The sequence below is a fragment of the Anastrepha ludens genome, chromosome 5 (assembly GCF_028408465.1).
Source record: "Anastrepha ludens isolate Willacy chromosome 5, idAnaLude1.1, whole genome shotgun sequence".
NCBI lineage: Eukaryota > Metazoa > Arthropoda > Insecta > Diptera > Tephritidae > Anastrepha > Anastrepha ludens.
Genome location: NC_071501.1, coordinates 86,831,194 through 86,843,682, shown reverse-complemented (window position 1 = coordinate 86,843,682; position 12,489 = coordinate 86,831,194). Strand labels below are relative to the sequence as shown.

The following is a 12,489-nucleotide window of genomic DNA, read 5'->3' as shown; positions in this document are numbered from 1 at the left end:
ACATACATCCGTTGAAAATCACTTTAGCTATGTTCAAAAACTCGTTGGGTTCCTCACGAACCGAAAGAAACGCATTTAACGCAACGCATTAACAGCTGCGATTTGTTAAAGAAACGTAATGAAAATGATCCATTTTTAAAACGACCTATAACTGGTGATGCAAAATACCAACCGGAAAAGATCGTGGAGCAGGCCAGGTGAACCAACTCAAACAACATCAAAAGCTGATATTCAACAAAAGAAGCTTTCGTTATCAGTTTGGTGGGATTACATCTATCTATTTTGAACTCTTACCACCCAACCGAACGATCAATTCTGATATCTACATTGAACAACTAACGAAATTAAAACAATGCAGTTGAAGAAAAGCGGCCCGAATTGATAAAACCGAAAAAGTAGTGTATTCCATCATGGCAATGCAAGGCCACACACATCTTTGGCCACTCGGCAAAAATTATTGGAGCTTGGTTGGGATGCTTTGCCACACCCACCATATAGTCCCGACCTTACACCATCTGATTACTTTTTGTTTCGATCATTATAAAACTCCTTGAATGGCAAAAATTTCAATAATGATGATGATGTCAAATCGTACCTGATTCAGTTTTTTGCTAATAAAAACCAGAAGTTTTTTGAACGTGGGTTTATGATGCTGCCCGAGAGATGGCGAAAGATCATTAATCATTACATTACATTACAATACATTACAGAATAAAGTTATTTAGTTTCATGAAAAAATTGTCTTTGAATTTCTAAAAAAAATCCACAATTGTTTAGTTGCCAATCCAATACAAGTTTTTCAGTTCATCATCGCATATACACAGCTTTGGTGGACTACTTTTTAGTATCGATTTTTTTTTTTAATTGTTCTTTTTTAAAATGTTTTTTTTTTGTTCTTTTATGTATTGGAAAATTATTGAACCTACAACCAAGACATGCATTGCCACAAAGTGAAAGCGGTCGAACGAGCCTCTCGATCTAATAACTTCGCTAACCTGAATGAGGTTGGAGGTATTAATTTGGTGCCATTTTGAGGAGCAACATCAAAACGCACACCACAAATAGGAGGAGGAGCTCGGCCAAGCATCCAAAAAGGGTGTACGCGCCAATAACATACAGTGACTCACAGCTCATTTGATGCAGCCCAAAGAAATTATTAAAATATCCAATAACTATATTTTATGGTATTTCCATTATAGAAAAAAAACGCATATTTTTTTTATTGTTGAACAGCTTTTAATCGGGAATTCATAGATTCTACAAGTTTTGCTGTAGAATCGGAACTAATTTGATCCCATTCTTCCTGTAGTGCCCGTTTCAGATGAGAAGTATTAGAAATATTGTGGTTTCTTGTTTTATTTTCCAGCACTGACCATAAATTCCCCCATACTATCACGCCGGCGTGTTTAACTGTAGAGCGCAAATTACATAGTTGAAGACCTGAAAAGGTTAAATTTGCTTTCAGCCGCAAAAACAACGGACTTCCAGAAGGAAATGTCTTTGTTCAAATGTTGTCTGCAAAACTCTATTCTTTATTTTCTATTACGAGCATTAATCAATGGTTTATTTCGGGCAGTCTTTCCATGAAAATTTTCTTGGCGCAGATCAGTTTCAGGGTTACAGATCTTGCCTAAACAATATATACAGATCACAATACACGTCGTATACATTTTTTTTAATAAATTTAATAAACATCGAATCATTTTATTTCATCTAAAAAAGTATTCTTATTCTTAATTGGCGCGAAAACCGCTTAAGCGATTTTGGCCGAGTTTAACAAAGCGCGCCAGGCGTTTCTTTCTCGTGCTAACCGGCGCCACTTGGACACACCAAGTGAAGCCAAGTCCTTCTCCACATGATCTTTCCAACGCAAAGGAGGCCTTCCTCTTCCTCTGCTACCACCAGCTGGTACTGCATCGACTACTTTCAGAGCCGAAATGTTTGTATCCATTCGGGCGACATGACCCAGCCTACGTAGCCGCTGGATCTTTATTCGCTGCGCTATGTCTATGTCGTCGTAAAACTCATACAGCTCATCGTTCCATCGCCTGCGATATTCGCCGCTGCCAACGTGCAAAGGTCCAAAAATCTAAAAAAGTATTACCTGCATCAAATAAGCTGTGAGTCACTGCATTAGTCCTGGCAAAAAAAAAATCTATTTGACTCAACATCAACAAAGTTAAATGTACGTGGTGTGTGCAAAAAATAAAGTGAAAGTTTAAAGTTTCGCTGAATACGTACATTCCACTTCCGATATTTTTTTTTTATATGTTGGTACACTCATCTCGAAGATATGTTCACGGTTTAGAAATATATCAGTTTAGTTTGCTTGTGAGAGGCATATTTTCGACGATTTTCTGCTATCGACTCTTGGTCCTCATGGACTCTTCCATTGGGACGATGGGGCTTTGGTTTCGATGTCATAACCATATGAGTATATCCATGATTCGTCACCAGTTATGACCCTTTTAAGCAAATCTGGATTATCGTTGACGTCATTCAACAATTCCTGAGCGATGCTCGTCCGACTTTGTTTTTGATTAAAATTCAGCAATGGAACGAACTTCGCTGCCACACGCTTCATGCCCACCATTTCCGAAAAGATTGCATGCCATGGGCCAACCGATATGCCGACATCATCAGCAACTTCTCTAATTGTGTTTCGACGATTCTCCCTAACAATTTTCTTCAGTTTCTCAACATTTTCATCGGTTGTTGATGTGCTGCGGCGTCCAGGGCGAGCGTCGTCATTCACATCCTCTCGACCTTCTGTGAAAAGATGTACGACTTGTGAACATTTTTTTGACTCAGAGTACTATCATTGTATACCATTGTCAGCATTTCAAGTGTTTTTGAGCCCTTTATTCCATTTTTTACACAAAATTTGATGCAACTTCTTTGTTCCATTTTTTTCGACAGCAGAAAATAGCTGAATACGCAAAACACTTGTCTTATTTATGCCGCTCACAAACAAACTGAACATTGCTAAAACCGTTAAGGAGTGTACCAACAACAAAAAATAATAATAATCGAAAGTCGAACGTCGAACGTTCGTATCCCGCGACATTTGAAAATTCACCGTATTTTTTGAACACATTTCGTATGTTAAATCCATGTCTAAAGTCAAAAAAAGTCTGGCTAGATCTGAGTGCCCAACGGCGAGTTAAGGCTCAAAAATAGCGAGCCATGTAGTCACATAACGGTATAAGACATTTTTTTAGTCCGAAGCCTGGATTTTCTAATGTCACTAGCGCAAACCGCGTAACTTCGTGCAACTTCCTCCCACATCGCTAAATAAATTGACGTAAATTTGAATTTCTCACCTATCCTTTTTTGCAGTACCGCCAGTGATACAACGAGCTGAAACCAATAGTGTTTCGACTCTATACTTTTAGTATGAATTTATTTAAGTGATTCCACGATAGCAAATGGAAATTTAAACGCTATGAGCTTATCGATGAGTCTCGTAAATTGTGCAAGTGAGCAGAAGTTTAAAATGCTGTTTGCTTTAGGTTTTGTCTGAACGGGTAAAATTTAACATTGCGATTATGTTTAACAAGTCAATTGCCTGCTTCTCTGAACTTATCGCAACAGGCACACTAAGGAATGCTTTTGGAATGTTGACAGCTGTATTAATTGATAATCGGTATTGTTGTGCGAATGAAGTCACAAGTTATTTAAACTATGGAAAGAAAAAAGCAACAATACAGTTTCAGTAATACAAAATCAGGCTATCGACATCAGCGAATTATTTAAGTGTGGTCTCAATCGACTTCAGTGAATCGACGGGGCTCAATCACCAATTTCTCTCTTGTAACGCAGTAACTTTTGCTTCGCATGAAGTAAAAAGGCAGAAAATGCCATTACGGTTGCATGCGCTTTGGTCGATTACATGAAATGCTACTTGAATGTGTGAAATGAATTATGTCGATCTGTAATTATTTTTTCTCTTCTGTTAATTTCTTTTCCCATATGCTCAAAAAATTAAACCAAATATAAATAAAAAATAGTTTAAAAAAACTAAAAAACACGCTTTTATTGCCAATCGAACTAAAAAGTATAAAATAAATTTTTATGACAAAGAGACCTATAATGAAGTAATAGCACTTGAAGGATCAGTCATAGTCAACTACCTCAGAACAGAATTATAACAAAAATGAAGATACAAATAGAATAATTCAAATTAGAGTTAAAAGCGTGGGATGCTTGATATAGTAGGTAAATATCACAATCATTCTATTGGCAACTACCTATGTACAGAAGGTTATGAAAGTGAAGCAAAATGCATCCCACGCTTTTAACTCTAATTTGAATTATTCTATTTGTATCTTAATTTTTGTTATAATTCTGTTCTGAGGTAGTTGACTATGACTGATCCTTCAAGTGCTATTACTTCATTATAGGTATCTTTGTCATTAAAATTTATTTTATACTTTTTAGTTCGATTGGCAATAAAAGCGTGTTTTTTCGTTTTTTTAAACTATTTTTTATTTTCTACTTTTTAGTTCGATTAGCAAAAAAGCGTGTTTTTTAGTTTTTTTTTTTTAACTATTTATTATTATGAATGAAAATTATTGTTATCCTTGCAGTCAGTGAATTAATGATTCGATATATTCGTGTTATATTTAATTCCTTTCTTATCGACTGTGAGTCTAAAGCTATGCAGTTATCGGCAGTGATAAAGAAGTAGAGAAGCCTGAGAAACGGCTACCCCACTCTATTGGCCAGTTTTTTTTCGATTTTCGTGGTGTGGCGCACTATGGATTCCTTCCACCTGGCCAAACTGTTAATAAGGAATATTGTTTGAGCGTTATACGTCGTTTACGTGAAGCAATTCATCTAAAAAGGCCAGAATTATGGGCCAACAACTCTTGGTTTTTGCATCACGATAAAGCACCGTCTCACACTGCACTCGTTCTTCGTGACCATTTCGCCAAAAATTCCACCCATATCGTTCCGCAACCACCGTATTCGCCTGATTTGGCTCCGTGTGACTTCTGGCTATTCCCAAAACTCAAGAGACCACTCCGGGGAACGCGCTTCGAGTCGATTGAGGAGATAAAAGCTGAATCGAAGAAGGTGCTGATGGCTATACCGGAAATGGACTATTTGGCATGTTTCGGGGATTGGAAAAATCGTTGGCATAGGTGTATTTCATCGAGAGGGGATTATTTTGAAGGGGATGAAATTGATTTACAAGAATAAATAAAGATTTTTCATTTTACAACCAAATTCACCCTACTTTTTGCCCACAGGTAAAAAAAGAAAATATTAATCCTGGCAATCCTAATAAGGATAATGGAAAACTTTTATCAAATTATTGCATTGTCATCGGTCCTTGATAGGTGTGCAAAATTTCAAGTCGATCGGATTTTTAGAAGCCAGTGAAAATTAAGCTCAAAGATTCCGTTACATACATACATACATACATACATACAACCCGACCTAATAAAAGTGTGTTAAAAAACAAAAGCGAGATAATTATTTTTCTGTTGTTAATTGTTAATGAGGAGAGGGGTCATAATAAAAATATAGTTAACGTTTTTTTGAAATAAAGGATAGGGTATCATTTTATTAATCTGTAAACATTTTGTACCAAATTTACGGAAAAGCGCATTTTACCTAGGGAAATTCAATAAATTAAATATTTTAATTAATTATTAAAAAATAAAAAAATTTAATAGTCATAGAACAATTTTTTTTTTCGGGTCGTCTTGATTTACGTATACAGGGTGTACCATACCTTATGTTGGTGTGAAAACATTGAATAACTTTGAAAAAAAAAACAACTGATTTGTAAATATAAGTGAGGTATTTTTATTTGGTTCGGTTATTTATAATTTATTAAAACTATTTTTTGAATACAATATCAATCAAGTGGCTACCTTTATTAACAATCACAAACTACGATCTTTTTTCTGCGTTTGCCATCACCTTGTCAAGCATTTCTGGTTTTATAGCATCGATTTCGGCACGAATGCTTGCCTTAAGCTGGTCAATAGTCTGCGGCTTGTTGGTAAATTTTACTTTTAAGATAACCCCACAAAAAGAAGTACGGGGGGTAAAATCAGGAGTCAGTCGATGTCGCCACTTTTTGACACTAGACGTCCCGGGAATTTTCGTTGCAGAAATTCAATTGTTGTATTCACAGTGTGGCATGGCGCACCGTCTTGTTGAAACCAGTAAGTCTAAACTCACGCATTTGCAGGCACACATAATGCGCCAACATCCATCGATATCGGTTCCCATTGACCTTTTCGTTTTCTCGGTAAAAGTATGGCTCAATGATGGTTTTGGCACAAATGCCGGCTCAAACAGTTACTTTCCGGTCATGCAATGGCATTTCATGGATCTGGTGTGGATTCTCAGTTCCCCAAATGCGGCAATTTTGTTTATTCACGCTGCCAGGCAGGTTAAAATGTGCCTCGTCAGTCGTTAAAATTTACTTCCAAAAATTGGGTTCAGTGTCAACCATTCGAACGCCTGATTGGCCGTATTCCAAGCGACATGAATGGTCTGTCGACAATATTCTATGTGTCAATTGCACTTTATACGGAAACAAATTTAAATCATTCTTTAAAATGCGTCGCATTGTTGTTTCATTGACGCCAAAATGCTGAGTGCGACGACGATACGATACTGTTGGCTCCTGGGCAACGCTCTCCCTCACTGCTTCCACAAATTCATTGGAACGTCTTGGTCGTTGATGAGTTGAGTTGGAACAATAGAACGACTATTTTCGATGTAAAGCATCACTATTTCAGCGCGATGTTTCTGTGTAAAACGATCCATGGTTGATATTGTACTGAATTGACGTATCGAAAGGATATATGTTGAAGTCGATCGGTTGGTAAATGACAAAGTTATTTAGCGTTTACATACCGACATAAAAGATGGGGCACCCTGTATTTATTCCTTCCGCTTCACTTGAAGCATGGGGTGACTTGTGGTTTCAGTAAATTTTAGATAGGCAGCTGATTAGGCTACGCATCCTACGAGTCCGTTGCTAGGGATGCCAGCTTAGACCTACGGACCGGCCGAATTGTATTAAAGGGCGCTCCTAACCTGGAGGCAGACGCCTACCTGGGGCCTTTTCAGCTGCGAAAAGTCTCCAGGTTTTAGAGTTGTCGCAGTTTTTGTAGGTACTTTTGGCCTGTTGGTTCATCCACCGAAATCCTTGTTTCACAATCCTGCTCCATCAATCATGCAGTTTTTCTGACTGACCCAAGAACACAAGTAAGTTGTGGTGGCTCTTGAGTTGACATGATTTTGAGGGATGTGGCGCTTGAAGTCAGAGACGGAGAGTTAGGCTTTTGGTGAGAATCAGGTCGTTTCAGTGACCGCTTGCAATACGAGGTCTGACTGCTTACGAGACCACGTCCTTTACCCTAACCACGTCCTGATGTAAAAGTTGTTGTTTTAAGAGCTCCATAACTTAAAATGATAACACAAAACAGGCAAAATGTTGGAATGCATTTGTTGTTGGAAATTTTATGTTAGTTAATTTCAAAATGATGGAATATTTTATGTTAGTTAATTTCAAAGCATTTATTTTTCGCATATGAAATCCAGCACATGTCTGCCGGGGCTACGAGTTACATGCCCCATTCGATCAGCCTAATTTTTGACTGCGTTTTCCAGAAAATCTGAATAATAAATCTAAATGAGCGCAATCAGCAAAGCTAAGACGCAACGATGGTCATTTGACCTCAATTCTTGCGCGATCTGTATTTTATAGGGATGCAAGCCAAGATACTTACGTAAAATTTTCCTGGTAGTCGAAGTGTAAAGACCAATAAGTTGAAAACGACGACGAATAGACATTTCTGTGTCTTCTTCAACACCTCGCTCCATGAATCTGGCAAACAGATTAAACAAAATTTTTTTTTAACTTTTGTTTTTGATTTTTTTCCAAATTTCCAATTTGGAAGCCTTGTTCTGACCTTAAACGATTCATGATGACTTGCCAAACTGAACACTGAACAGAAATATCAACACACTTCCCCATGCTCAGCTGCCCAACCATAGCTATCGATATCGATAGTTTTCACGCAGCTAAAAAAACACCCCATATGTAATCAGCCGCATTGTATAAGTATATTATCAAACAGTAACAGCAGATATTATTGGCTTGAGTAAGAGATTGCGTACAATTTCCCAAATAGACAAAAAAAAATTGTAGAAATTTCCAAATCTGTTTAACCGTTTTTCATTGTAAAGAAGAAAAAAAATAGCCCTCAATCAGGGTTGATTTATTTGAATAAAGCTCATGACTCGCTTTTGGCTTACAGTGAATAAAATTTGATGCATATCATTTTTCTTTTCAGTTAACATTTTTACTGAAATAAATTACGAGATTTTCTTAATGCCACAACACCAGCATTGCCAAAAATGGCATTAAGAACCAAGCGTTTGTGCTAACTTTTTCACCACCATTCCACAGAGCTTCCAAAGTGCCATCGTCTTCGGCAAATTTATTGCAACCATTCGTACTGCAAAGCTGGCAATCGTGCAGTTCTTCTCCAGAAGTAAGTGAATTACAAGTCAGAAGATTATTAGCACGCACCATTGTGGTGCAGCCACGATTCGTGACAATGCTGTCGTTGACTTTTATGCATGAAAAAGAAATATCATGAAAAATCATTGAAAAGTTAATATTATGAAAAAAATATAATTCAAATTCTCATTATGCTCTTCGCTTTCATCTCACCTTTAAATTTCACCATATAGCACACAAACTCATCGGCTCTGCCAAACATGCGATTGCTTCGTCGCAACAGCCTATCGTCTTCATAGTCACTATCGTTATCGCTATCATCGCCATCCAACTCCTCGCTGCCATCCGCGCTGGTTGGCAATCGTTTTGTAGTGGTTAGTTGCGTAGTACTGGCCCTTTTTGTTGTTGTTCTTTGGGATGTTTTAATATTACCGGGGCGCAAAGTAGTATTTGCTGACGGTCCATCGTCGATACCTTCATACTCCTCATCGCTATATTCAGAATCTTCGCCATTGCCTGGCGCACGCGTGGTATTGAGTGCAGTGGTGTTTGTAGTAGATGAGTTGTTAGAAAATGAAGTTGTTGTTGTTGTTGTGCGCTGCGTGGGCTTGACAGTTGCTGAAAAGTCAACGCAGATTTGCAGCTCGGTGAAATCCTCAGCGTCTTCGCAATTGTGGCAATCGTAGCATTGCAGAGCTGTGGGAGAATATATGGGTTAATGAATAAAATAGTTTATGAATAGAATTTAAAACTCTTGTTCCATAATTTCAAAAATTTTATTATTTTTTTAAATTATAGTAACTTACATTTATAGGTTTTTCTAATAATACCGACGTTAGTGGCGGGATTATGAGGATTAATAAAACTGTTCGCAGTTTTTAACAATACTTTAGAAGTTAATGGCGATCCTTTTGAAACTCTAACAAGAAGCCTTGAACTATTTATGTATAAGAGTATATTCTAATATATATGTATGTGTGTATCTACATGTTTATACATATATAATTGGCGCGTACATCGACTGTTAGATATTTGACTTAGTTTTTTCTTCTACTTCTAAAGTGCGTTTTAATGTTGTTCCACAAAGTGAGTGATCTGCAGTCTTATGCCGCCTCCGAAGGGCAGATAGATTATTACGGCCGAAATACACTCGGTTGGTTGTGATTACCTGCCTAAGAGTGACCGTTATTAGGAAAAAATCTTCTCTATTATTTGATATTTTATGCCTTTGGTAGTTTTCGTGCACTTGACTGCTTTGACAATTATAAAAGTTTCGCCGTCTTGAGTAAATCTACCTCTGCATGTGTTTTTCGATTTTACAGTTTTACAAATGGATTTGAATTTGAAACAACGAGTATATCGTCCCCTTAGTATTAAAATAGCCTATAAATTTTTTGATGTTTTGAGAAAATGAATTTCAAACTTTTTGTCGAAAGTAATAGGACTATGAATAAGTTCGTGCGGTTTTTTTTCGAAATTTGAAACTTTATTGACGTAAAATGGTTACAAATTTAATATTCAAAATATTGTCCATCGCTTACTACTACTTTTTCCCATCTTTCTGGCAATTCACGGATTCCCTTTGTGAAAAATTCGGTCGGTTTTGCCGCAATCCACGAATCGATCCATTTTTTGACTTCATCGTAATTACGGAAGTGCTGGTCAGCCAGGCCATGTTGCATCGATCGGAAGAGATAGTAATCGGATGGCGCAAGGTCTGGACTATACGGCGGGTGGGGTAGGACATCCCATTTGAGCGTTTCTAAGTATGTTTTGACCACTTGTGCAACATGTGGCCGAGCATTGTCATGTTGCAAAATAACTTTGTCGTGTCTATCGGCGTATTGCGGCCGTTTTTCTCGCAGTGCTCGGCTCAAACGCATCAATTGTCGTCGGTAGACATCCCCCGTAATCGTTTCATTCGGTTTCAGTAGCTCATAATACACAACACCCAGCTGGTCCCACCAGATACACAGCATAACCTTCAGGCCATGAATATTCTGCGCCGACGTCGATGTTGAAGCATGGCCAGGGTATCCATACGTTGCCCGACGTTTTGGATTGTCGTAATGGACCCACTTTTCATCGCCAGTCACAATTCGATGCAAAAAACCCTTTCTTTTGTGCCGTTGAAGCAGTTGTTCGCATGCCATAAAACGGCGTTCAACGTCTCTTGGCTTCAATTTATACGGCACCCAATGGCCTACCTTTCGGATCATTCCCATGGCTTTTAAACGTTTGGAAATGGTTGATTGATCAACTCCCAAAGTTTTTGCAACCTCTTCTTGCGTTTGAGCCGGATCTTGATCGAGCAATTCCTCCAATTCGGTATCCATGAACTTTGGCGGCGCACCCTCGCGTTCTTCGTCTTCCAAGCCAAAATCACCACTTTTAAAGCGTGCAAACCACTTCTGGCACGTTCGCTCAGATAGAGCATGCTCACCATAAACTTCCACCAAGATACGATGACTTTCGGCTGCTTTTTTCTTCATATTAAAATAATGAAGAAGAATTCCCCGCAAAAACACATTATTTGGCACGAAATTCGACATTTTCAAGTGTGGTAAAAATATTGTTGTTTACGCTTCAAATAAAAAACTTATACTGACGTTTGTGCCTTACGACAGTAGCTCTCCAATGAATGTTTGGAAATGTGGATCGATGGAATAATAATCAAGTTACGCCATCTGTTGTAAAACCGCACGAACTTATAAATAGACCTATTAGCTCTCACTCAAATCTCGTTATGTCTGTAAATATTTATTATTTTTTGACTGACGTTTTGACCCACTTTGTGGAACTAGAATTTGACAAAATTTTGACCACATATAAAATCGACGATGGAGAATCCAAAAATTCAATAAAAAAATAATAGGCTATGAGCACATAGGCTATTGTTATACTAAGGGGACGATATATTAAATTCTGCGTTCAAAATGGTTGCAATGGTGCCAAAACCTTAGATATGTTGGGAAACTCCTTTAGTAATGATAATCTAAAGAAAACAACCGACAGCCGTTTACAAGTGGCATGAACGCTTGAGAAGATATCGTGGGGTCAATGAGGAAGACGAACCCAATGGCAGACTGTCGACAACGAAAACTGATGAAAACATCAATAAAGTGAAAAAAAGTTGATCAGTAACCACAAATTTACCATCTGAGAGCTGGCAGAGGGCTTGAACATTGGATCCGTTAAGGTCAATGTATTAGGTGCGCAACTAAGTTGTGAATAGATGCCGCCAGCAGTGTGTGCTAGTTAATTCTATTGTAATATAACTTAAACGTCATAAACCAAGCTTAGACATATGGTGAACAAACTGCTTCGACACATTAGTGATTTGGTTTTGGTATTATATACTTTTGGTTTTGTGAAAATGCCTGATTTTGTGCCGAATAATCGTCATTTGCGGGAAGTGTTGATTTTCCTTTTTCATTCGAAAAAAACGGCGGCTGAAGCGCATCGAGAGCTACAAAAAGTTGATGGAGATGCTGCTTTAAGTGAAACAACGTGCCGAGATTGTTTCCGTCCCTTCACCCTTCCGACGGTGATTTTAATGTTGACGACCGTCCGCGTGAAGGAAGGCCAAAAACCTTCGAAGAGGCTGAATTGGAGGTATTGCTCAATAAGGATCCGCAAGAAGAGCTTGTTTCAGTATTAAGAATTACCCGCCAATCCATTTTCAAGCGATTGCATGCTTTGGGAATGAGTCAGAAACAGTCGTTTTTACACCTGTGAACAACTGCTCCAGCGGCAAAAAGGAAGGGCTTTCTTCATCGCATCGTGACGGGTGATAAAAAATGGATTTATTACAGTAAACTAAAGAAAAGAAAGTCATGGGGACTGTCCGGTCATGTTTCGACGTCGTCACCTCAGCCGAATATTCACGCTGCGAAGGTTATGCTATGAACTGTTAAAACCAAGCGAAAGCATTACTGGGGATCGGTATTGATTTCAATTGATGCGAATAAGCCGAGCACTGCGCGAAAAAT

The 12,489-nt window shown here is 38.1% G+C and overlaps 1 protein-coding gene across 1 annotated transcript; it reads right to left on the bottom strand.

The window, feature by feature from the left end:
• Nucleotides 1–8,362: 8,362 nt before the first annotated feature.
• On the bottom strand, nt 8,363–12,193 carry LOC128864799 (uncharacterized). The gene is made up of 3 exons (XM_054104558.1): nt 12,166–12,193; nt 8,711–9,193; nt 8,363–8,607 (listed from the first exon to the last, which is right to left on the bottom strand). The coding sequence occupies exons 1-3, from the start codon at nt 12,191–12,193 to the stop codon at nt 8,363–8,365; spliced, it is 756 nt and encodes a 251-aa protein (XP_053960533.1).
• Nucleotides 12,194–12,489: the final 296 nt, after the last annotated feature.

Bases quoted from the DNA above. Each gene is read 5' to 3' on its own strand.
- LOC128864799 (XM_054104558.1), bottom strand. From the start codon at position 12,193: ATGCAATCGCTTGAAAATGGATTGGCGG. The intron at 9,194-12,165 runs GTAATTCTTAAT...ATTCTCCCACAG, and splicing joins GCTTGAAAATGGATTGGCGG to CTCTGCAATGCTACGATTGC. The intron at 8,608-8,710 runs GTGAGATGAAAG...CATGCATAAAAG, and splicing joins CTATATGGTGAAATTTAAAG to TCAACGACAGCATTGTCACG.